Below are 27,748 nucleotides of genomic sequence, written 5' to 3' on the forward strand. Positions count from 1 at the left end.
AAATAAAAATAAATAACTTAAAAAAAAAAACCAAAAACAATGTAACTATGTTTCACAAATGTTTTGCTTTGCCACATTAAACCATAAGAGAAGTGAGTCTCCTAAAACTGTAAACATACTACACTTCAGGAAAATTATTTTTAAAGGACTGGAACAAAGAAAAAAAATTATTATCTCCTAAAGTCCTATAGTCAAAAGTCACATAAAATCCAGGAATCCAAATGAAAACTTTAATGCAGGTAAATGGTATTTTTTAAATTAAAAATAATTTTAATGAACTTAGTTTTTTATCATTAAAACAATAAGCTTAATTTTTCTATTTCCCTGTTCTATTTCCAAAGGCATCAATATGACAAAGTTTTATTCCATCTCCCTTTATACTACTGTTTTCTAAGCTCTTAGATTAATAATGACATTATTAAAAAAAAAGAAAAGACAACTTCAATATTATTCTACCTTAGGGAAGATTTCTGGATGTGATTTATAATGTTAGCTATCGCAGAAGTAAATTCTCAACCCTGGTATTTGGTAAAAAAAGAGATACGAAAATTCTAGACTATCATGTGTCTTCTTTCTCATTCCAACAACTTACCCAAGCATAACAACAATAACCTGTGGGTGACAGTAATAAAAGCACGTCGAAAACGACACCAGAAAGACATCTGTGGTCTTGTGGACTGTAAAAACTGCACATGGGTTATATTTGTCAGTTGCTCCTCAGGGCCATAACCAACACACCTAGTTAAAAAATAATTAAGGAGACCTTAGAGTCAAAATCACTTCTTATATTATAAAATGGTCAAAGTGGAAATTAAATCCTTTACCTTATTCCAACATCTTTTCCATTTTCTAAAATCCACTTCAAGGAAATATTAAATATATCTTCATATTCAGGGCCTAAATCCTAATAAGAAAAATGGAGAAAAGAACTAACTATTCTTAATTCACATTCATTTGACTCTATCTGTAAGTTATACTATAAATACCATACTTCTGTATTTATATAACTCTTGAAACTATTACATAACAAAAACGTATTATTCATTATAGAAAAACAAAAGGAGAAAAAAAGTCACAATTTCCCCAACTTTCTAAGATAACCACAGTTACTACTTTGTTATGTTTTCTTTTTGGTTCTTTAACTTTTACAGATTTGGAGGATTTTCTTTAATATAATTTGTCTTTCAAGTATCACTGTGATAAAAGTGAATTAGCTCTTTTTTTTTTTATGGAACCCTATTTTTAAATGAACAAATGGAGAACTATTCAGACTTGGCTGTTTCACTGACATGTTCTCAACAAGTGAATGAAGCAAGCATGTCACCTCAAGAAAAACAGCTGACTTTGTTACCAATCATAACATTCAAGCTTTCAAGTGAAAAGTAAAATTTGGAAAAAGTTGCATCCATTACTATGACTTGACAACTTCACAATACTTGAAAACCTCTGCAATGAGACTGGTGTGATATTAAAGAATTAAAGACATCAATCTTGAAATATGTCAACATTGGGAAGATCTGCATAAATAGCAAACCAGTATTTTCCAAATGAACATGCATGAGTTATAAAATCTTGCATAGGTAAAAGACCTATTCTACGTGTAAAACAAACAAAGGACTTTAGAGACAGAATGTACAAAAATCACTGATATGGTTTCAAATTGTACACTGCAACCAATCTTGAAGAAACTACCTCTCAGAGTTCTGGTAAAGTATCGATGAAGAATACCTACAATTCTCTGAAGATTATTAAAATACTTTATTCTCAAATCAAAACCACATTGAGATACCACCTTACACCAGTTAGAATGGCCAAAATTAGCAAGACAGGAAACAACGTGTGTTGGAGAGGATGTGGAGAAAGGGGAACCCTCTTACACTGTTGGTGGGAATGCAAACTGGTGCAGCCACTTTGGAGAACAGTGTGGAGATTCCTCAGGAAATTAAAAATAGAGCTTCCTTATGACCCTGCAATTGCACTACTGGGTATTTACCCCAAAGATACAGATGTAGTGAAAAGAAGGGCCATCTGTACCCCAATGTTTATAGCAGCAATGGCCACGGTCGCCAAACTGTGGAAAGAACCAAGATGCCCTTCAACGGACGAATGGATAAGGAAGATGTGGTCCATATACACTATGGAGTATTATGCCTCCATCAGAAAGGACGAATACCCAACTTTTGTAGCAACATGGACAGGACTGGAAGAGATTATGCTGAGTGAAATAAGTCAAACAGAGAGAGTCAAGTATCATATGGTTTCACTTATTTGTGGAGCAGAACAAATAATATAGAGGACAAAGGTAGATGGAGAGGAGAAGGGAGTTGAGGGAAATTGGAAGGGGAGGTGAACCATGAGAGACTATGGACTCCGAAAAACAACCTGAGGGTTTTGAAGGGGCGGGGGGTGGGAGGTTGGGGGAACCAGGTGGTGGGTATTAGGGAGGGCACAGATTGCATGGAGCACTGGGTATGGTGAAAAAACAATGAATACCGTTACACTGAAAATAAATAAAAAATTTAATAAAAAAAAAAAGAATAACAGCAGTTTCCATTTACTGAGTGACAAAAAAAAAATACTTTATTCTGTTTTGACGACATATCTGCATAAGGCTAGATTTTCTTGACGTACTTCAACCAAAACATCACAACAGATTGAATACAGAAGTAAATATGAAAATCCAGTTGTTTTTTATTAACCTACATATTAAAGATTAAAAAAGATATGCACAAATGCAAAACAATGCCATTTCTCACTAAATGTTTTTATTTTGGAAAAGTTATTTTTCAAAAAATACGTTGTTTATGTTAACATGTAATAAGTTCATTATTCTTACTTTAAACAAATAAGTAAATTTAAAATTTGATTAAATTTCTAGTAAGGTAAATATATATCTAAATTTATCTATCTCCCACAAACAAAGGCCATTCACAGTCCTTGGGGCTGCTAAAGGGTCTTGAAACCATAAAGTTTAAGAACTACTGTACATAGGTAGATGATGTATTTTTTAATCAAAATACTAAAAATAAAAGTGGTATCTCATTTTATATATGCTGTTTATTCCACTTGTTTCTATCACAAAATGAAGTACTGTGTCAATGTCAATAAACATGGAACAACCTACTTTTTTCCAGGAAACTGTGTTTCTAGTGAATGGCTGGTTATTTTATACTTTAATCAACCCCTTATTAATGAATGTTTTGAGTATTACCAATTATTTCAATATATCAAATAATACCGTAATAAATACCCTTAAAAATCTTTCCATTCAACAAATATTTATTGAGGGTCCAATATGTGGCAGGTACTGTTCTAAGACACAGAGATGTAGCACTAACCAAAATAGTCAAAATTCCGTGTGTTCACAGAGCTTATCTTCTATTCAGTATTATATCTTTATGTACTTTTTTAAGTGCAAAGAATGAATTTCTAAAAGTAGCAGTTAAGACATCATTTTTAAAAACTCCTTTAAGGGGAGTTGGGTGGTTCCGTCAATTAAGCGTTCAAATCTTGATTTCAGCTTGGGTCATGATCTAAGGGTTGTGAGATCAAGCCCCATTTTGGGCTCTGCACTGGGAGTGGAGCCTGATTCAGATTCTCTCTCCCTCTGCCCCCCACCCCTCTCTCTCTTAAAAAACAAAAACAAAAACAAAAAAGCCCCACTCCTTAAAAAAAAAGAAAGAATTTTGTACTAGCTATTGTATTTTATCAACAGATTAAAGGTTTTCATTTGATCAGTACAATTTACTTCCTAATATGGAACTGGCAAGTTGGTTTTTACTATATCAAATTCGAAATGTAAAAAGTTTTATGAAGCAAAACTACTCTTGCTAGGCATCATTACTTATGTGTAACTACCAACCAGGATGTTTAGATGGTAAAGAGAACTACAGGTGACCTGTTATCTTAAAAAGAGAAAAAAAGAAAAAAAATAAGTGTGGTCTTTCATCATTATTTATAAATATCAAAAAAACTCATCACCAATAATAAGGATTTAATAACTGACAAACGGTTTATACATGAGATTACTTCAAGGAAATACCATGCATTTAGAAATGATCATGAGAGGGACGCCTGCTTTTGGCCCAGGTCATGATCCCAGGGGCCTGGGATCCAGTCCCCCATCAGTTCCTTATTGAGCAAGGAGCCTGCTTCTCCCTCTGCCTGCCACTCCCCCAGCTTGCACTCTCTCTCTCTTTCTCTCTCTCTCTCTGACAAATAAATAAAATCTTTAAACGAAAAAGAAAAGAAATGACGAGAGCTAAACAGCTATCTGCTTAGAAAAGTAAAACAGGGCGCCTGGGTAGCTCAGTTGGTTAAGTGACTGCCTTCAGCTCAGGTCATGATCCTGGAGTTCCAGGATCAAGTCCTGCATCAGGCTCCCTGCTTGGCAGGGAGTATGCTTCTCTGACCCTCCCCGCTTCTCATGCTCTCTCTCATTCTCTCTCAAATAAATAAATAAAATCTTTTAAAAAAGTAAAACAATATGCCATTTATATGTAACTATAAAAATCTGTACTTACGAATAGTAACTAAAATTTTTTTTTTAAGATTTTACTTATTTGAGAGAGAGTGAGCAAGAGAAAGAGCATAGAGGGAGAGGGAGAAGAAGACTCCCTCCACGGAGCAGGGAACCCAACGCAGGGCTCGACTCCAGGACCCCGAGATCATGAGCTGAGCTCAAGGCAGACGCTTAACTGACTGAGCCACCTAGGCACTCCATGACTAAAAAAAATTAAGCGATTTTTTGTTTAAGCTTTAACATTGCTTTAAAATGTTATGCAATAAAATTATACAAAAATAATTTCAGGCAATTATGGTTTTGTTATAAAAATGCTACCAGAATTCACCTTGTGCATAACAAAAACAGAACACATATTCATCTGCTCTAAAATTCATTTGCTTCCAAAGTCAAGAGAACTTACTTCTGGTTACGTTGCAAGGATTAGGATTAGATAAAGCACAAGCGATAGAGGGTTTTGAAAATCCACAAAGCAAGATTCATATGGGTTATCCATGGAGCTGGAAACATTGCACTCATTCTTCTTCGTTATGTATAGGGTTTTTTTTAAAAGTTTTTATTTTAATTCCAGTTAGTTAGCATACAGTGTAATACTAGTTTCAGGTATACAGTATAGTGATTCAACTATTCCCTACACCACCCAGTGCTCATCACAAGTGATCCCCATCACCTATTTCACCCATCCCCCCACCTACGTCCCTTCTGGTAACCTTCAGTTTGTTCTCTGTAGTTAAGAATCCATTTTTTTGGTTTGCCTCTTTTTCCCCCTGTTCATTTGTTTTGTTTCTTAATTCCACATGAATGAACTCATGCGGTATGTGTCTTATCTTGTTTAGCACTATACTCTATAGACCCATCGTGTTGTTGGAAATGGCAAGATTTCATTCTTTTTTAATGCTGAGTAATATTCCATTATATGCACCTACGTTATGTTATCTATTATATATATGCCATATCTTCTTTATCCATTCATCAACTCATGGACACTTGGGCTGCTTCTGAATCCTGGCTATTATAAATAATGCTGCTCTAAACATAGGGGTGTTTGTACCCCTATGAATTAGTGTGTCTATATTCTCCAGGTAAATACTCAGTAGTGAGATAGCTGGATTATAGAGTAGTTCTATTTTTAACTTTTCTGAGGAAACTCCACACTATTCTCCACACTGTCTGTACCAGTCTGCATTCCACCTACAGTGCACAAGGGTTCCTTTTTCTCCACATCCTCACCAACACTTGTTGTTTCTTATGTTTTTGATTTTAGCCATTCTGACAGGTGTGAGGTGATATCTCATTGTAGTTTTGTATTTCCCTGATTATGAGTGATGTTAAACATTATTTCATGTGTCTGTTGGCCATATGGAAGTCTTCTTTGGAGAAACGTCTGTTCATATCTTCTGCCCATTTTTTAATTGGATTATTTGGTTTTGGAGTTTTGAGTCTCTTAAGTTCTTTATATACTTTGGATACTAACCCTGTATTGGTTATGTCGTTTGCGAATATCTTCTCCCATTCTGTAGGCTGCCTTTAGTTTCACTGATTGTTTCCTTCACTGTGCAGAAGCTTTTTTTTTTTTTAATGTAGTCCCAATAGTTTATGCTATGCTCACTACAAGTGCAGCTACTGTCACCATACAGTACCACTGTAATACCACTGACTTTATTCCCTAGGCTGTACTCCTCATCCTTATGACTTATTCATTTCACAACCGTTCTCTATATTTATGGGTCTGTTTCTTCATGTTTGTTCACTGGTTTGTTTTTTAGATGCCACATATAAGTGAAATCGTAAGACATGGGTATTTTTTAAGAATCAATGAAACATACATGTTGTATCTACCTGTGTTTACATTTATGCTCTTCAGCTTCTATTACAACAATATGCAAGATATAATGATGTTTTTGTGTATTACACAGAATTCTGAAGGCTAGACTATACATTTAAGTTTCAAATAATGTAAAAACAAATTTCCAAATTTATTAGTTGTGTATTTTAAATACAAAAATTTTAGAAGGCTGAAGGTATTATAAGTAGCCTTACTGCCTTCATTAATTATCCTTAAAAATGTACATAACAGTTCATACTAAAAAGGACACCTACTCTAATAAGATAAGTATGTGGAGGAACACTGAGCTTAAAACTTCTAGTTATAAAATAATAAGGGTAAGAAAAGAGTCTGTTGTTATTTTCTCATTTTGTTTTCCTTCCCCACGTTAATACCAGCTAATATCCACTTACTATCTGGAATACAACAGAACCATGGAACATCAATACACAAAATACAAAAAACAACTGATAATTTATTTAAAACCTCATTAAAAAATTTATAGAGTACTAAGGTCTGAGACAGACCATTACTTCCACAAATGTTCTACGTAGTATACGGAGTTCTACAGTATTATAAAACAGAATTTTTGAAGAAGTAAAAGCAGAATTTTTTTTCTGGCTATGCTAATTAAATAGCTCACATGCTAACATTACAGCATGCATAGCAGCTTCCCAATTTTAAGAGTGCAAAGTATTTTATTATTCATTTTTTTGTAGCTACCTCAAAAGCTGTAAGGTAGGGGCAGGCCAACCTTTTCTGTAAAGGATCAAAGAGTAAAATACTTTAGGCTTTGTACCCATATACATTTCAGGTCTCTGCCACATATATTCTAAGCAACCTTTAAAAGTGTTGTGAAACCACAGCTAGAAGGCCATGCAAAAACAGGCCCAAGGGCTGTAGTTTGCCAACCTCTGAGTAAGGCATACCTGCATCATACAATGCCCATTTTCTAATCACTGATGACGATGACACTAATTTTTTTTTTAAGATTTTATTTATTTATTTGACAGACAGAGATCACAAGTAGGCAGAGAGGCAGGCAGAGAGAAAGGAAGGGAAGCAGGTTCCCTGCTGAGCAGAGAGCCCGATGGGGGCTCGATCCCAGGACCCTGAGATCATGACCTGAGCCAAAGGCAGAGGCTTTAACCCACTGAGCCACCCAGGTGCCCCGATGACACTAATTTTTAAAGCAAGTCTATTACAATTATTACTACTTACTTATAGGCAATAGCCCAGTCAACGTATTGCTGACTGCTTCATTTAAGCAATTCTTTCTAAATTCAAAGCATATTTCCCCAAATCTTTCACAAATCTATTTTAACATACTATGTGTGAACACACACACACTGAAGATTCCCAGTTCCAAATTTACCTTATTTGTAAAATAATTGGCAAAAACATTTATTTTTATTAAAACTCACATCAGGTGCTTTGAACTTAGATTACAGTTTCACAGCATAAAAATAATACTGTTTCATGTAAAAGACTCAGCTCATTAAATAAAGCTACAAAGCCTTAGTAAGAAGGGAAAGAAATGCTGATACAGGGAGACGTCAAGTAAGGATTAAAAACCTATTGGACAGCTCACAGAATGGATAATATTTATGGTAATAATAACTCTGTGGCTTTCCAGTATGGGAATATTCTGTTTAACTGTGACATGACATATGCTATACATGTTACCTTTGAAATTAATCAAAATAAGACACACGAAAATCAATACAATAATAAATATGATTTAATTCTTGATGATTCAGTGATAACATGGTCCTTAAATAAGCAGGCCTGGGATCAGATCATGACTGCACTACTGCCTAGCTATTATGTATAACATCAAGTGGAGCGAAAAAGTATGTCATCTATACAAATATTTATCTACTTTGATCACTTCTTCAGATCTTAACCTTTATTCAGGGTCAGTCTCTTTGCTCACTCAAAAGATGGAGCTGGTGGTTATGAACCCAGTCCTTCCATCTAAGAGGCAGAACAGTATAGTGAGAAGAAAAAGCACTTTAATTCTATTCCCAGCCTCACCACTTTCTAGCTGGATGATGTGATCATTAAATCCCTCTGAGCTTAAGTTTCTTTTTAACTTGAGTTTGAGGGGCACCTGGGTGGCTCAGTTGTTGAGCATCTGCATTCGACTCGGGGCATGATCTCAGGGTCCTGGGATCAAGCCCCACATCGGGCTCCCTGCTTGGCGGGAGCCTGCTTCTCCCTCTCTCATTGCCCCTGCTTGTGTTCCCTCTCTCTCTGTGTCTCTCTCTATCAAAGTAAATAAATAAAATCTTTAAAAAAAAAAAAAAAAAAACTTGAGTTTGATACCACCTACCTTGCTGGGTCATTGTGACTTCAGAGATACTAAGAAAATCCCAAGATAAATTGTACTTGATAAACTATTTTTTTTTTTTTAGTGGAGGGAGATGGGGAGGGAGAGGACAAGCTGACTCTGCACTGAGCACAGAGCTGGACTCCGGGCTTGATCTCACAATCCTGCGATCAAGACCTGAGCTGAAACTAAGAATCGGCTGTTCAACAGACTAAGCCACCCAGGGGCCCCAATAAATAATAATGATTAAGAAATTTATCCATCCTTCCATTTCTCAGAACATTTATTTTCCCACAAAGACACAATTTTATTAACAGTGATTAGCATGCCAAGCTGGGCCATAAAAGCCTATCCAGCCCCCATAATTTGGTACATTTGCAGCTATCTTCTTTCCTAGTGTTTTCTTCACAAATCGTAAGCGTATTCATTGTGTTGAGGTTTAAAAAGGTTTTGAAAATGAACCAGAAAGTGAACCACCATTCATTACATCATTTAGTTGGAAAGTTACCATACGAGCTTCCACTGTTTAACTTAAAAACAAGTCTATGTCTTTTCATGAAAATTTAATGCTATGTATTTCTTAAATGTTCCACCAGAGGGACCTCTTAACTTTTCACAAATCAAAACAAACCTTCATTCTCAAAAATGCTGAGTGAAAAAAATGAAATAAGTTTAAGAAAAACACTGGGGTTTCAGAAAAAGAGTGTTTAAATTATTCAAATTAATTGTTATGTTTATTTAAATTTCCTTTGAAAGAGAAAGTAGGAGAAATAAAATAAGAATGGAATGTGAAGCATCAAATTCAAGAAAATAAAAAAAATTTTTATTGAGGTTTATATATTCATTCATTTTACTCCACCAAACATTTACTCATATTGTGCTTAAAATGCACTTAAAGCTGGGGAACAATTAGCTTACACTCCTAGGAGTTCTGTGCTCCCTTTGGCCGATTTACTCCTGAATGCAAGAACCTAATTGTGCTTCTGGAGAAACCATAGTACAAATACATGAAATGTATGATAGATCTCTCTCCAGAAGCAGGGAGCGTACAATATATGTATTATCATCATGGTTTTTGACATCAGCTTTGTAGTGAGGTTCTTCCATATTTATGCTACAACTTGGATAAAATAAAATAAAAACACCAATTTTGTCTAGACTGTGCTAACATGGTCATTCCAAATCAGAAAGTAATTTAGCAACATATATCCAAAGTATTTACAAAAGCTCATGCTCCTTAACAAGTAGTTTCCTTTCTAGAACTATTTTCCTAAGTAAACAATCAGAAAATCAAATACAGTATGCAAAGATTAGAGTGCTTTCATAATACTGACAAGCCACAAACCAATATAATGCAATACAATCATGTAAAGAAATATTACCCAGTGATAAGAAGTTCAAAAACCTGAACAATGACATGACAAAATGCTTATGATAATTTTAATGAAATAACATATAACATTTGTAATAAGAAATATTTAGAATTTATAGTGATACTAATTGTAGGGATGAAAACATAAGACTAGAGAAAAATGAACCAAAAATGAGTGGTTAGCTTCAGGTGGTGAATTTGAAATGCTTTTCTCCTTTTTTTCCCATTAGTTAAATCATGAGCATGAGTTAATGTTACATTGAGAAAAATAAACACTATTAAAAATAGTATTTAAAAGTTTTATCTAGACCTTAAAATTTTATTTATGGGGTAAAATTCCTGTTTAATGCTCTTTTTTTGAAGTGGCAGCCCAAAATACATCATTGGTTGTAACAAGCCATATCAGGTTTCACAGCATTTGAAAATACAAAGTAACTTCACTTAACTAATTAAGACTGAAACTAATCCAAAATCCTTTGTAAAAACTTACATTAGAAATTCTATTGAATTTAAGAAGAAAAAAAAAAGTAAAACCCCATCTAAAATATAAAATAATTCCAAGGAAAAAATACGAAAACCTTTTAAGACTAGAGTTCATTAATCTCAATTTTTTTAACTCAATACAGTTTCCAACTTATCTCATGCATGGATACGTCCAGTAACTCCTCTGCTGGAAATTTTTAGCAGGAATAATCTCTCATACCCTACTGCTGCCTGACATAGATTCTGACTTGTCCCAACCCTGCCTCTGTGTCCCTTCTTTTTACCTTATCTTATTGCTGACCCACAGCTTCAGCCAAATGGGGGGAGGGGGTGGTGGTGCTTAATCATCCTTCCACGGGAAACCTTGCCTCTTCCTCAGCTCTAGCCCAACTATGAACCAATCCCTATCCCACTCCAAGCTCTATCCCTTGCCTTTAGTCCTTTAAATAAAGTATTCAGGAGCTCTTAAGAGTCTCAGGTTCTTCTGAAATGTAAATTAATCTTGTTCCAGGAATTTATGACCAACCGTTAACACATATCTGTGCAATTACCTAAGATATTTAACTGATTAAAAAAAGAAAGAGAAGAGAAAGCAAGAAGGAAGCACTGCTTAGGATCAGTTTTTCCTACTGCTAGAAGTACAAACACTTTTAACTACTCATAAGGACTACTTACTTGCTTTGGATTCCCACATGCTATGCCCTCCTTGAGGAATATTTTATTCTACGTCCTCTGTAGACTACTTAATCCAATCCCTTCTTTGCTCCCACCCCCACAATCCAGTTGGCAATTCTTCCATCCCTAAAACAGAGTCCCATAATCAGAACTCTACCTAATTTAAGATCTTTTTGGATTCTGATTCTTAAGCTATCCAATCTGTTAGCTATTACACTCTGCACAAATTTGTCTGTTATCAGTGTTCTCATCTAGGTCAAAACTGAAAATGAAGAAAAGAACAAGGTAGGTTGAGAAGACAAATCCTGTAGCATGTTATTAGAAACCTCTTTCCAGAATGACCCAGATTTAATTAATTAAGGAGCACAGAAAAAGAACCAAAATTTATGGGGAAGCTACTATAACAATCAGACACTGAGCAGTTCAGTTTTCCAACCACTCCGACAAGAATTAATAACAGTCCCACTTTCATGCTAAGAAACAGGTACAGAAAGTGAAAGAACTTTACCAAGACACACAGCTTTTAAGCACCAGTGCTGGAATGTGAATCCACATCTAATCTCAGTTATACTGTCTTAACTTAGTCTTTTGGATATCTACATTAAGTAGATTAAGCTAATCTGAATTAAGTTAGAAACAGTCCATATTTCTCTTTTTTAACAAGCACTTCATGGGAAACTCATCACAACTTTGCTGAAAGCCTTAGAACTATACCAGATTGTAGATTTAAAAAAAAAAGAAAGAGGGAGGCAGTGAGATCAGCAAGACAGAATAGATAGCCCCAGACCATCCTTTCCCCCATGGAGACAAAAACTCAACAACACATAGACCAATTCGCTTTGTAAGAAATCCAGAAACCAGTGAAAAGGCTCCTGCAACCCAAGCAAGTATGAAAATAGCAGCATGGAAGCCAGGAGGAAAACTGGGTGGCCCTCATTCAACAGAGCCCCATCCAGTGGCACAACGTGGTGCGCCGGAAGAAAATTCCCAACTTCTGGCTTATCCTTGAAGAAGGGAAGAAAAGACTGAAACAGAAGTCTAATGTTCAGATTTTCTGAGTGGCTACCAGAAGGACTGGTTTCTGTCTTGCCTGAATCTAAGAACTGACAGGTAAGTGGACCAGCCTGGAGGTAGCTGAGAACAAAGGCAATGGTTTGAACTAGTACCTACTCACTCACCATTGCCCTTCTCCACAGCTCTATGAAGAATGAGTACAAGAAAACCCCAAACTCTTGCTCAAACACACATAGTGTTGAAGTATGTGTCCAATGTCCCAAGTTCTCAGGGAGCCACCAAAGGGACTGATTTCTGTATCACCTGTTTCAGAGCACTGAGGAGACCTGACATAGTCTAAAGGCCTGGGGTTTGCTAAGAACAGAAAAGAGCACGACAGCTTGCTGCTGCTCCAGAGGACCCACAGTACAGCAGACAGACACCAGAGGGAGCAAGAGATTACAAGCTCCTGAAAAAAGAAGCATGCAAAAACCTTTTTAGTTGGGAATTTGCACCCACAAAACTAGAGAAGATGGATGCATGAAGAGAAAAGGTTTGAGAGGACCTCAGAATCTCTATCTGAACTCATCGGTGAAGGTCTTCCCCTGCACAAAGGCAGTCTCTGAAGGCTGGGAGATATAGCCGTGTCTTCCAATGTGCAGGTCCTGACAAAGTAATAAGGCACATGAAGGAAACAATACCACTGGGCCCAACTACAGGAACAAATAAATCTCCAAAAACTGACCCTAAAGGAACTAAGATATATGAACTACCTGACAAAAATTTCAAAACTATCATAAAGATGTTCAATAAGCCCAGGAAAACAACACATGAATGAAATGAGAATATCAATAAAGAGAGAAAAACTAAAAACAACTAAACAAATTCTAGAGCTGAAGAATAACTAAACTGAAAAATTCACTAGTGGGTTCATGGCAAACTTAATCAAGCAGTAGAAAGAATCAAGGTACTCAAAGAGAAGTCATTTGAAATTATCCAGTCAGAGGAACAAAAAGAAAAAACAATGAAGAAGAGTATAGGAAGATCAAGGGTCTTACGGGACATCACCACTCAGACCAATATATGCATTATGAAAGTCCCAAAAGGAAGAGAGAGAGAGGTGCAGAAAAAGGCAGAAAATTTCCCAAATCTGGGGAAAGAAATGGACATTCAGATTTAAAAAGCCCAAGACTTTTTTTTTTTTTTTTTAAGATTTATTTAAGAGAGAGAGAGAGATCACAAGTAAGCAGAGAGGCAGGCAGAGAGGGGGAAGCTGGCTCCCCGCTGAGCAGAGAGCGGGATACAGGGCTCGATCCCAGGGTCCTGGGATCGTGACCTGAACCAAAAGAAGAGGCTTAACCCACTGAGCCACCCAGGTGCCCCAAAAAGCCCAAGAATTTTTTTATGGGATATAGCAAAAGTAGTATTAAGAGAGAAGTTCATAGTGATAAACAGCTACATTAAGGAAAAAAAAATCTCAAATAAACAACCTCAAGGAACTGGAAGAATAAACTAAGTCCAAAGTTAGCAGAAGGAAATATTAGAGTAAAAATAAATAAAAGAGAGAATAGAAAAAAATAAGAGTGGGTTTTTTGAGATCAGCAAAACTGAAAAGCCTGGAAAAAAAAAGAAAGAAAATTCAAAATCAGAAAGAAAAGAGAAGATATTGAGTCTATGTCACAGAAATACAAAGGATCATAAGAGACTACTATGAACAATCAATTGCCAACAAAATGAATAACCTAGAGAAAAATATAGATAAATTCCTGGAAACATACAACCTACCAAGACTGAATCACAAAGAAACAGAAACTCTCAACGGACCTACAACTGGTTAGGAGATTGAATCAGTAATTAAAACCTTTCCAACAAGAACCCAGGACTCAATGGCTTCACTGGAGAATTCTACCAAACATCATTAATCCTTCTCAACTTCTTCCAAAAAATTAAGAGAAGGGAACATTTTCACACTCACTTTATGAGGTCAATATTATTCTGATGCCAAAGCCAAACAAAAACACCGTAAGAAATGAAATACAAATCAATGTCCTTAATGAATCAGATGCTAAAAATCCTCAACAAAATGCTAGCAAACTGAATTCAACAGCACATTAAGAGGATCATATACCATGACCAAGTAGGATTTATTCCTGGAATTCAAGGATGGTCCAACATACAAAAAACCAGTAGAAGGACACACATTAACTGAATGAGGATAAAAATCACATGCTCATCTCAACAGATGCAGAAAAAGCATTTGACAAAATCAATACCTCTTCATGATTAAAAACACTCAACAAAGTAGGAATAGAAGCAAATTACCTCAATATAATAAAGACCAGATATGAAAAGCTCACAGCTAATATCATTTCAACAGTGAAAAACTGAGTTTTTCCTTGAAGAATAGGAACAAGGCCAGGATAAGGAAATCCACTGTTGTCATTTCTATTCAACACATAATACTGGAAATCCCAGCTAGAGCAATTAGGTAAGATAAGGAAATAAAAGGTAACCAAATTGGAAAGAAAACAGAAAAATTATCTGTTTAAAGATTACATCTTATATACTACAGATTACACATACACACAGAGACACATACTCTTGCTCACTCTCTCTCACACACACAAAACTGTTAGAATAAGCAAACTGAGCAAAGTTTGCTGGATAAATATATAAGCATACAAAAACAGTTGCACATTTATACACTAAAAATGAACAATCAGGAACAGAAATTAAGAAAATCCCATTTATAACAGCATCAAAAGAATATTTATGAATGAATTTACTAAGGAGGTAAAGACTTGTACACAGAAAACTACAACACACTGCTAAAAGAAATTCAAGACACAAATAAATGGAAAGACATCCCATGCTTATGGATTTAAAGACTTAATATTGTTAAAAAGTCCATGCTACTCAAAGTGTTCTACAGATTCAATGCAATCCTCATCAAAATTCCATCTTCATTTTCTCAGAAATAGAAAAATCAATCCTAAAATTTATATGGAGCCACAAAGGATTAGGCAAATAGCCAAAATAATTTCGGGCAAGGACAAAGATGGAGGCCACACATTTCCTGACTTCAAAGCATATTACAAAGCTACGGTAAACAGAACAGTATGGCACTGCCATTGACAAACATACAGACCAATGATAGAAAATAAAGAAATTAACTCACACATAGTATAGTTGATTGATCTTCAACAAGGGTGCTAAGAACACACAATGGGAAAAAGACTATCTCTTCGAAAAATGGTGCTGAGACAACTGGACTCCCTAATGCAAATGAATGAAACTGGACCCTTATCTTACACTATATACAAAAATCAACTCAACAAATTAAAGATTTAAACCAAAGACATGAAAAGATAAAATTCCTAGAAGAAAAGCTTTATAACATTGGTCTTGGCAATGATTTTTGGGTTACAACACAAAGCACAGGCAACACCACCAAAAACAACAGACAAGTGAAACTACATCAAACTAAACAGCTTCTGCAAACAAAGAATCAACAGAGTGAAATAGCAACCTAGGGAATGAAAGAAAATATTTGCAAGCCATATCCAAAATAAAGAAGGGACTTCTACAACTCAATAACAAAATCAAATAACCTGATTAAAAAATAGGTAAGGTATCTGAATAAACATTTCCCCCAAAGACAAATGTCTGACAGGCATAAGAAAAGATGCTCAACATCACTAATCACCAGGGAAGTGCAAACCAAACGGCAGTGACATATTCCTTATACTGGTGAGGATGGCCACTATTAAAAAACAAAACAAAAAAGGGACGCCTGGGTGGCTCAGTTGGTTAAACAGCTGCCTTCGGCTCAGGTCATGATCCCGGCGTCCTGGGATCGAGTCCCACATCGGGCTCCTTGCTCTGCAGGGAGCCTGCTTCTCCCTCTGCCACTCTGTCTGCCTGTCCTCACTCTCTCTCTCTCTCTCTGACAAATAAATAAAAATAAAATCTTAAAAAAAAAAAACAACAAGTGTTTTTGAGGACGTGGAGAAAAAGGGACCTTTGGAAACTGTCAGTGGGAATGTAAAACAGTATAACCACTACGAAAACCAGCATGGAAGTTGCTCAAAAAATTAAAATGAAACTATCATATGCAATTCCACTTCCAGGTATTTACCCAAAAGAACTGAAAACAGGATCTAAAGGATACCTGTACTCCATGTTCACTGCAGCACTATTCACGATCGTCAAGAAGTGGAAACAACAGAAACCTCTATCTACAGATCAATGGATAAAGATAATGTGGGGATGTGGGGAGGGGGGTGTGTGCGCGCACACGCTCACACGCGTGTAATATTATTCAACCTTAAAAAAATAACGTGCCCATCTTAACACTTAACACTCGTCCACCTTAAAGCTATGTACCCTTCCTTTTATATAGTAATTCCTAAAAGATTACATACAGTAGTTTAGAAAATTCACCTGCGAATTCTCTTAGTACCCTGAGATGACATTAATCTGGAGCAGAAGATTTAAAATAAATGACAATGGTTAGATGCTTGCTTTCTTTCTTACATGCTACTTACCTATCTCAATTTCAAACAAACAGTTGTTTGTACCTATTTGTACCCTTTCCAAATTAATTTTATGAGAAAATGTTCTAAAACAAACTAAAACAAAACACGATGAGTAATTCTGCTTTCTGTATCTGTTCACATTACACCAAACAACACGCCCAAGTTTGTAACAGTACAATTAAAGAAATCAAATGCATGGTACTTTTATACAAGTTGTAATAATTTGTATAAACTTTAAGAATATAGCTATTAAAATTCCAATTGTATTGCTTACTTTTAAATATGCAGCTGCCTCTTGGACAGAAAGTGTTCTCTGACTAGAACTGCCACATTCATGATCTCCTGGAAAGATTAGCATATTATTAATTTTGAATCAGTACCATGTTAAGAGAAGAAAACAGACATGATTAATCAAAATATTTTCAAATTACACAATTAAAGGTCATCTTATCAATAAAGAAGATAAATACTATTTAATTTCCTATAAAAAAATCCAGTAGGTAATATAAACAAACAATCATCTTTACATAAACCACAATCTTTAAATGCATTTCTAACCAGTCCAGATAGGAACACGTCTTCTTCTATTTCCAACTAAATCATTGGCCAGAGTAGGAATCATGTCACACTGATGCCTTTCCACTGATCTTGGCACACAGAAGGTTCCCCAGAGACTTACTGTTTTTCAAGAGGGGAAATTCATTTTGGTAACTTATACATCTATTATGAAAGCTAGTAGTTCAAGGATTCAAATAAGTTTGAATTAAAATGTACATTCTGTGTATAAAGATAGCGCTATGCCTATCTTTAGCAAGGTATGTGCATACCTTAAAAATTATTATAACACAGATCAACAGGGAAATAAGATAGAAACTTCTACCTATAATCTGTGTTTCTACAAAGAAATGCAGTACATACAAAACCACATTTCGCTTTCTCACAACTATTTATAAAAGACTCCAAAGCCTTATCTTTCAGGTTGATCTGTGGTTATTAGAAATCAATTTCCTTATACCGAACTTCAATTATAAGTTCTTTCTGCCCTGTTTCTCTTCAAATGGTTTTTTTTTAAATTTTTTATAACATGAAAGTATGGTAGTTCAAGTAAAGTCCCTGATAAATTTTCCTATTATAAAAGTAGCCATATTCCTATTATCAGCCTTGTGCAAGCAGTCAGATTTTAATGGTCATAGTCATAAAAAAGGAAGAAAACCTATTAAATAAACAAGTAAAAGTTTTCAAACTTTATGATGCATCCTCCAAGATTCAGTTTCTACAGATCTACCACAGGGGTCGGCAAACGACGGCCCATAGCCAAATCTGCCCTACCACTGATTTTCTTATAAATGAAGTTTTATTGGAACACAGCCATACTCATTCATTTACCTATTGTCTATGGCAGCTTTCATGCTATCATGGCAGAATTCAGTAACTCTTACAGAAACAACTCTAGCACAGAAAGCCCAAAAAACTTACTATCTGGCCCCTTCACAGAAAAAAGTTTGCTGACCCCTGCTCTAGAGGAAGAAATGTTATCTTTAAACGTACCCCAGAGTATGCCAATCCAGTACACTGCATAAAACAATGCCATAGAGACAGCTGTAGAAGCCTGTGGTAGCCAACATCTGGTATTCCCAGCCAGAATATATACTTAACCTATTTCTGCATACCACAGCACAACAAATAAATGTCATGAGCTTGCAGTATATGAATACGATAGTAAGTCAGTTAACATACAGAAGGCGTTTAGTGATATACAAAGAAATTATGAGCATTAAAAAACTGACCAGAGTTAAGGATCCACGCCCCCCTCAAAAAAAAAAACAAACAAAAAACCAAAGGCTGATATGAGGATGGGGAACTAAAAGGATCTCAAATGCCTCCATTCGACCAAAAAACTTCCGTATCTACCTTCTACCAGTGATCTGATTTCTACAAAAGGATCTGCTACATATGAAAGCTTAGAAAACCACACTTTTTTTCTGTAGCTTCTTTAACAAGAAGATAATCCAAATCTCTTCCTTTAGATTATATGTGAAATAAGAATAACTAAAAAAAGCTAAGGTAATAAGCAGGTAAGCTGCTACTACAGCTTACAGATATTAAAAGACTTACTAAGAGCAGAATATGAAGAAAATGCAAAAGAATCCGTAGAAAAAATTCTAGAATATATTTATTTTATCCCAGGAAATGATACCTAATCAATCAGCAAAGGAAAATCTGCACTTTTACACTTAATCTAGGGTTTCAGTTAATTTACTGCTTACCCAATTTAACTGATATGTAAGCTTTCAGAATTTGTTATTACTATTAATGCAATAAAGAAATTTGATTGACTTTAGAATTATATAATATATATTTCATCTAATACATACGGGCATGCAGGAAAAAGGACTTAATTAAATATGTCTATAAAATAAAAACTACTCTGTATAGGTAACAAAAATGTCTAAAGAGAAAATCCACAAAGATAACACAAGACTTGGGAAAGCTACTTCTACTGATATAGCATGCTACATATATAAATTAATTTTCAAAACACTTTTAGACATTATGAATGTTAAAACGATTACCTGCAAGCTGTGCCAATCGATCATGAAGCTTGTATAAAGTGTTCATCAGAAGATTTTTCTTACTTTCCTAAAAGTAAAAGAAATTATAAAATATCTAATTCAAAAACATGTACCAAATTATTTTATTAAAAAAAAACAGTAAATAATTTAAAATCATAGAAGCTACATAATCCAAAGACAAATTCACATTTAAAGAATGGCTATCATATTTAAAAAAACAAAAAATGGGGCACCTGGGTGGCTCAATGGGTTAAAGCCTCTACCTTTGGCTCAGGTCATGATCCCAGGCTCCTGGGATCAAGCCCCTCATCCGGCTCTCTGCTCAGTAGGGAGCCTGCTTCCTCCTCTCTCTCTGCCTGCCTCTCTGCCTACTTGTGATCTCTGTCAAATAAATAAATAAAATCTTTAAAAAAAAAAAAGTATTTAAAAAAACAAAAAACATTAGAATCTAAATCATCACTCTAAACATTTATTTTCTTGAGGACTGAGAAATTGGCACTAAGGTTAGTGCTAAAAAGGGTCTTATGTACAACAAACTCCCCCAAACACCAAAGCAAAGTTCCCAATCCTCCTTTATATGATACACACTTATATATATTGTTCTTATGAGATTTCAAGGCTACCCTTCATGTTTTGTCTTAATCTGATTCAGCCATACAGTAAGGGAATCAGTACTGACACTTTGATCATCAACCTCTCCTAGCCCCCCAAAAGTGGTCCTGTATAAATTTACGAACCATTAAAGCAAAATAAACATTTAATGAGTCTACTAATAGGAGTTAAGAACTATTCTCAGCAAAGCAAGAAGCCCAGTAAACAAGATGGTTCCTGCTGTCAAGGGCAAAAAACATATTTAAGTGCTAAAGCCACAAACAAAGCATAATATAAATACAGAAGAGAGAGGGAAGGGAAGATCCATTTATGGAAGAGAGAATATTTGAGTTGCGCTTCACAGGAAGAACAGAATTGACTAGCATTCTAGGCAGAAGAAGCAGCATGATGAGCAAAGGCATAAAGGGACTGTTTATGTTTCTTACATAACCAGTCGCCTACTTTGATTCAGCACACTACTGGAAAAGAGTTTGGGATCAACTGCTACGAACAAGACAAAGAGTTTGACTTCATTCTAAAAACTCTGGAGGAGGAAAATAAAACAGGCTTGTGCATCAGGAATAGTACTCTGAACATATGAAAGAAAACCAGAGAAGAGACCATTGCAATGTCTAAACACCCGCCAAGTAGCTGAAAGCAATGAGACGCTTAGCTTTTTTTCTCCCTCAACTCTCTCAAGCAGATTCTGAATTAAGCTAAACCTTATCTTCTTTTAAGTTTAAAAATCCCAACTGTTAAGCATCAGACATCAAAAAGTAACTGCTTGGGCTGAAAGTCAGGATTCTGAAAGCTATGCATTTGTTATACATGTAACCACAAATCATTTTTAATAAAGATGTTCAATATAATAAGATGAGAAAGAGTTCTAATGATAGTACAGCTTGTGGACTCGATACATAAAACCAAGGTAAATCTGATTAAGCTTTGGAATGAAAGTAGCTAAGAGTTTTGAAGTTTATTTCCTCCCTTCGCTGGAAAAGGGACCAATTTCCTTTTCTTTCATACGTCCTGATCACACGCATTCTCACTCCTCCCCTTTCAAAAACAAAACTAAATCCAAAAATTTGACACCTGTGTTCTGTGATTACATCTCTAATGAACACCAGAGGCCTGGAAATAAACTTCATCTTTTGATTCACAGGTATTAACACTGGACTAGATAAGTAGAAAAAATAACAAAATCTAATCAAATGTAATTGAATCCCACAAGACAATAAACATACACATTGTTAAATTATCACATAGAGAATTTAAGCACCCAAAAAGCTAAACTATAATTTTTTCAAAAATTATTTTTCCAATGGCAAGTTATTCAAAACGACCATCTTTATATTACAAGGGTCTCAAGTGCATGATCAACTAAATTATGATCTAAATAGTTTTTATGTAGTATGTTATTAATGTGATCAATTTTGAGGAAGAAAAAGAAAAGCTTTGGTTCAGTTACCTTTAGCACCAATATGTTAAACTAGAAATAAATCTGAAAAACATGTAAGTTAAATTTTAAAGTTACATCCTTATAGAAAACTTATATTGGCTTATAGTTGCATTACAGTCATCTTCTATTCTGACTGCTTTTCCAATTGTCTCCTAACATTCAGCTTAAAAGGCATCTCATGCTGGCCTTCCTAATCACCCTGAAAACCAGTTTAAAGATCTACAAATAAATCCATACTTAAAGTAAGCTTTCAAATAACCCTTCATTAAACAAAAATGATTTTATACTGTAATTTGAAATAGCTACCTTTCAACTGTCTATTTTGGTAAGGTCCAGATTTTCTTTTTAGTAAGCCATACCATTCTCTGAAGCAAAGTTCTCGTTCTTGGGTGGATAAAAATCAAACTATAGGGCAATTTTCCCAAATTCTCTCATATGCTGTCACTTCTAAATAGTTCCTCTTATTCTCAGCCAATTTTCTCAAGGAAATTTTCAACTGTTTGTATTAAGTCTCTCATTAAATGATAATAATGGATTTTCAACACTTAGCATGGAGCCTGGCATAGAATAAGCACTTAAATGTAAGTGAAGCGTCGTTATCTATATTACAATTATTACTGTTATTTAGAGGTTCGGACCTTCAGTTTCTCCCAAGGGGAAAATTTTATAAAAGAAAATAAGGTCTTGTATTTCCAATGTGCAATGAGTATATTGTATAGATTTAAATGGTGATGCCAACTGCAACATTATACTTAATATCAAACTGATAAAATCAACCTTTTTTAAAACAAGTATCACAATAGAATATTACTAAACATAAACATAGTCAATACAAAATCCCATTCTAACAATCTAAAGTAATACTCTATGGATTTGATTACACATTATTACATATCCTTTAAGCACAACAAATAATGTTTTATACAGGTCTATATTACTGTCAATTCCTATAGTAAATTAATAACTAATTGTGCACTATAATATAAGCTCAAATACCTTAACCTTTGAAGTGCCTTTAATGATGGTAAGTATAAAAAATATTTTCAGGTGAGTAAAACTTAGGTTAAAATTAGTATTAAAGGTCCTTTAAATTAAAAGAAAACGAATCATAAATAGGTAGCCTAAGAATCACGTTTCTTTCTAAATCCTTTGCCTTCCTGATGGTTGAATAGGCATGCCTATGAACGAAAGATCCAGAGAGACAAGGTGTGGCAAAGAGGACAAAAACTGTCAAGAATATCCAGCAACTTAAACAGGCATACCTCTAAAGGTTAAGACCTGATCCCCAGATAACATACCAATACCATTTCACTTGGCAGTTGACTTTTACCTTAAGGTGATAAATAATTCAGCTCTTAGGAGAAAATCTGTTTCAGATTTAATTATATTATCATTGAAGAATACTCAAAATAAGGAAATTGTTTCAGTTTAAGAGAACTCTTAAATTAGCATTTTTTAGTTGACAGTCATCCTAAAACTTTTATCATATAAAACACGAGATAAAGTATCAGTATTATGATCTTCTACTTACTTGTATTTTTCCAAATGTTCCATCAAAGGGGTTTTTTACTATCAAGGAAAGAAAAAAAGAGAACTATTAGCATCATTTGAGAATGAGAATGAGAATCCCCCTAAACAAGCCCTCTGAAATGCCAGCATGCACTCTGCTGAAACTGAATGTAACACACAAACAAAATGTAAACAAACTGATGATAACAAAAGTCAGGGAAGTAATTTTTGAGGCTTACTGTATTCACCATTCTTACTTTGAACCTGTGGTTTTCTCTATAATAACTGAGAGCAAAGCTCTGGTGTGTGTGAATATCTGGGTTCAAGTCCCAGGTCCATCACTTACTAGTAAGCAACATGACCATGAACTAACATCTACTACTTAGCTACCCTAAGTTGTAGTTCCTTCGCCTATAAAGAAAGGACGTAACGATGATACCTACCTTATAGAGCTGTTGTAACGATTAAATGAGATAAACCATATAAAATGCTTGCCTCAGTGTCAAGCACTTAATACATGTTACCTATTACCGTTACTGACTACATTGCTTCTACCAAACTCCTTTTCTCAAAATACAGACTGAAAGCAGTTACTACTTAAGGAAATCTACAAGATGCTTTTTAAAACTAAATTCTTTCAAAATTCTTCTAATGATTTAAAAAAAACTTCCTACTCATTGCTAACATCTGGAAAATTGGCAAGAAATAAGAAATAAATACAGATCAAAGTAGCTAAGAACTGTCTCGGGATTAAATAATTTTGTATTGCCACTATGTATCATAAAAAGGATTTAACGGGTTCCATACAAACAAGGGGTACTTGGGTGGCTCAGTGGGTTAAAGCCTCTGCCTTCAGCTCAGGTCACAATCCCAGGGTCTTGCGATCGAGCCCCACATCAGGCTCTCTGCTCTGCGGAGAGCCTGCTTCCTCCTCTCTCTCTGCCTGCCTCCCTGCCTAGTTGTGATCTCTCTCTGTCAAATAAATAAAATCTTAAAAAAAAAAAAAAAAGATATAAACAAGTTTACAGCTAGACATGTAGTATCTCTCATGGTTATTATTTAGAATCTCCTCCTTATCAGCTATTTGAAAATTACACACAAAAATATTCAAAGCTTTCAGATACCTGGATATCTATAATCCAGGTCACAACTATGACTAACTGAGCCTCAAAGTAGTTCACATTGACCAGGTTTCTTTTCTGAGGTTCTTTTCTATTTTTATTGAGAAAACAGGAAGTCCCATAGGAACCAGGAACTGCCTGATTCTAAGAAAGCTTCATTTGTGAAACCAGTTTAACAAGGTACAAAAAAAAGCAAGGAAAAAAGTATCCTGATATCATCTAAAGGGATTTTGCTATTAGACATTTTTCTAGAGTAACAGGGTTTTAATGCTGGAAAAGAAAAATTTTTGAATGATAGAAGATCAAAAGTACTCAGTAGGGGACTAGGAAGAAGAAAAAAACATAGCTTAAAGATTAAATAAAATGTTATGAATCACAATAGGCTTGTACTAAAAAGATACTTTTTAATAACATTAATTTTTATTAATGTAAAATTGAACAATTAAAAATAAAGCTATATGAAGTACAATATATTACAGAAAATGGCTTGATAATCTATTGAAAATAAACTGGTCATACAACACCAGAACAACAAGGATTTTATTTGCCCTTTATAAGAGTAACTCTAAAAAATATTAAAACATGCGATTCTAAAAAACAGGTTTTAATGTTTATGAAGAAAAGCCATGATAACCTTATTTTTTTGACCGTATACAAAATCATTTTTTGTCAAGAATATTAAATGGAAAACAAACTCTTCAAGTATCTCTATGAAAGTATTACCATAGATTGTGGATGTTCTCCCACTAGACTGTCCCACTGTGAATTTCTCACTACAGGGACCATGTGTCATGCATATTTGTGTGCTGGGAGCCAAGCACAGTACTATACATACAATTAGTGCTCAAAAAGTTCTGCCTGTGCTATCTAGGTTAAATCCACACTTCTTTATTCTAACCTGTGTATTAATACTGCAGAAGGCTGCGAAGGGTAAGCTCCAAGCAACTTGACGGGGGGGGGGTGGGGGGGTGGGGGGGGGAGACAGGATAACAAAGAAAGCTATAGAGAAGAACAATTATTCTGCTGAAAGAACTGCTCTGCCCTTTATATCCTGCTAGATGTCTGCCTCTTGTCTAACGGGATGAGATACCTGATAGTGTATCTTAAAAGCCAGTAATATTTTTTCCATCCTACACACCTTATGTCAAAAAAAATTTTTCCCAATTTCCTATGACAACCACCAGCATTTCACAGCATAACCAAGTGGCTATAAAAATCACAAAAAATAAAAGGGCACTCATTAAAAAGGACATAATGAAACATGTACAATGAATAGCAAATTTAAAAGGACTTTATCATGAATTACAAAATATTTGAATACATCAAAATGTACAGCGTAGACTCATGGCAATATTGGGCAAATTGTGGGGAATGTACCTAAGCACTTGTCTTCACAGTCTTTTGTTCATAGTATTACAGTTTTTTCCTTGACTAGTTTCCTCATTCAGCACTGCACTTTTTCTTTTTACACTAAAATATCTTAAGAGAGATAACAGTTCATAAATACTAGGATGTATATTTATAAATAAGCTTCATATTATGTCGTGACAGACTTTTATGGTGTTGTTTGTTCTTGGCATACTGTGACATATCTGCTGATAGACATCTGCTGATAGATATGGGAAATATGGGTTCAAAACTCTGCACCACTCTATAGACCATGATGAGGGCTAACTAAGATTTAGAAAACATAAAAATGAGTCTACTGGGTCAACGGAGAAATCAAACTAAACTGTCAAATCAAACTGTCAACCAGTTATTTATCTTTTATGGCAAAATTACCGTGTAATCAAAATGCTTGCTGTAAAGATGCTTACAGCAAAAATACCTAGAACCACAACTGTCACCTATTAAATTAAGAGAACTACTAAGTTAACAAGTAGCCTTGAGATTAAGTTTTATAAAGGAAACTCCATCTAAAAATAGCAAGTCTAAAAAAACAAAAGCCCTCATTTATAAAACCAGCATCTTTTTCCTAAGATTTTTTCTTATTTTTAAGTAATCTCTACACCCAGCATGGGGCTTTAAACTCACAATCCTGAGATCAAGAGTCTTATGCTCAATCAACTGAGCCAGCCATGCATCCTTAAAAACAGCATCTTTATATATCTAACTTTTCTTCCCCCAAATCATTTCAGTATTTCTAACACCACATGTCAGTAACTTTTATTTCACCCAAATTGCCTATAATATTTAATGGAAACCACCCCTAGTGAAAATATCCCCCCCCCCAATCCACCCCCACCACCAATTTGGCATTTATACAGAAGAAACCATATTCCAAAAGCATCCCATAGCAAAAAAAGTGCCACCTCATTTACAAGCCTCTTTTCTAGGCATGGACCTAAGAGTAAATTATAGTTCTTATCCCTTACCCTAAAGCAACAATAACACCACACTGATACTACAAACTTTCCTCTTCTGCCCCCTAATCAGCACAACCTTGAAGTCATTGCAGCCTGAGTATTCTTCATATCCTACACCGCCAACAGCTTCTCTTAACTGTTTTTTTTTTCCTCAAATCCTTCTGGTTTCACCGTTTCTCCTTCAATTTTCTTGTTCAGATTATTTCAAACCTCAAATACACCAAACTTTTCTTTGTAAATGTCCTTAATATTTTGACTTCTCTTCCCTTTAAACTACCCTAATGACTATAAAAATCAAGTTCCTAAAAATGTTTCCTTAATTACACTACTACATCCCTCAAAATCGTCAAATGATTTCCCATCAGATTTTGTTTCAAGGAAGTAATTCTAACTTTGTGATAGTCTCCTATGTATTCAGACACACTGCTGACTTTCCTTCTCCAAACCTCTCTTTCAAATCAATTCCAAAAATGTTAATAGCTTTACTGATCCTTTGTTAACTTTTTTCCATTCTCTTACACTGAGATCAAATTCATTAACCATTACGAATGCCCAGATAAAAAGGAAAAAATGAAGCGTATCCACCTATAAATGTATTCACAAATATATGTTTAATGTTGCTCAAATAAATTGCTATTTTCCTGAGAAAGGCTCCATTTTGTTCACTCAATGGCAGTAAAAAGAAGAAAAGCCTGCGTGTGCCCAAAGTTCACAATTCAAAAAGGAAAAGGTTTTCATTTAATAATTATTTATTGAGTACTTTGTGCTAGGCATTGGAAATGTGGCAATAAATTTTAAAAATCCCTACCCTCAAGGAGCTTATGTTAGAAGAGACAATGTACAAATACATTTTAAAAATATACGGAAGGTAAATGGTTCTAAGCACTTTGGAGGCAAAACAGCAGGAAAGGTGCTTGATGTGAGGAGGAAAGTAGTATTAAATAAGATGGTCAAAGAAGGCCATACTAAGAAGACTGCATTTGAAAAGAAACCTGAAGGAACATAGGTGACAAGCCATGTGGATACCTGAAAGACGACGTTTACAGACCGAAAGAACAAGTATACAGGCTTTGAAGTGGCAGCATGCTTGCCATATTACTCCTCGAAATGTTACAGAGCAGAGAGGGCAAACAGCAAGAAATGCAGTCAAACCAGTAAGATTATTTACAGGAGTCAGTAGGTACAGATAATGTAAGGGACCTTGGTGACTCATATATATTACTCTGAGCAGGAAACCACACAGAATTCATTTTATTCAGCTTATGCTTTAAAAAAAAAAAAAAAAGAGCCCATGTAATAAGGGTTGGGACTAGTCTCTAAGTTAAGTTTAAGAATCCTAAGCATTTAGACAATAAATGATCTGCTGTTCAAGACTCAGGAAAACTGAGG

The 27,748-nt window shown here is 35.0% G+C and overlaps 1 protein-coding gene across 2 annotated transcripts in view; it reads right to left on the bottom strand.

Annotated features, from left to right (window-relative positions):
- The window catches only part of LEMD3 (LEM domain containing 3), a 79,113-nt gene that overhangs the window by 27,952 nt on the left and 23,413 nt on the right, over positions 1-27,748 (bottom strand). For both annotated transcript variants that reach the window (XR_013967207.1, XM_080809931.1), the window contains exons 2-6: positions 22,895-22,932; positions 19,314-19,380; positions 17,015-17,082; positions 825-904; positions 593-738 (exon numbers count right to left, since the gene is read on the bottom strand). Coding sequence is in view for 1 of the 2 variants with exons in the window: in XM_080809931.1 (XP_080666057.1) it covers positions 593-738; positions 825-904; positions 17,015-17,082; positions 19,314-19,380; positions 22,895-22,932 (399 nt within the window). In the remaining variant the exon portion in view is untranslated. The remainder of the gene's footprint in view (positions 1-592; positions 739-824; positions 905-17,014; positions 17,083-19,313; positions 19,381-22,894; positions 22,933-27,748) is intronic.

The sequence above is a fragment of the Martes martes genome (assembly GCF_963455335.1).
Source record: "Martes martes genome assembly, chromosome: 8".
NCBI classification, from domain to species: Eukaryota; Metazoa; Chordata; class Mammalia; order Carnivora; family Mustelidae; genus Martes; species Martes martes.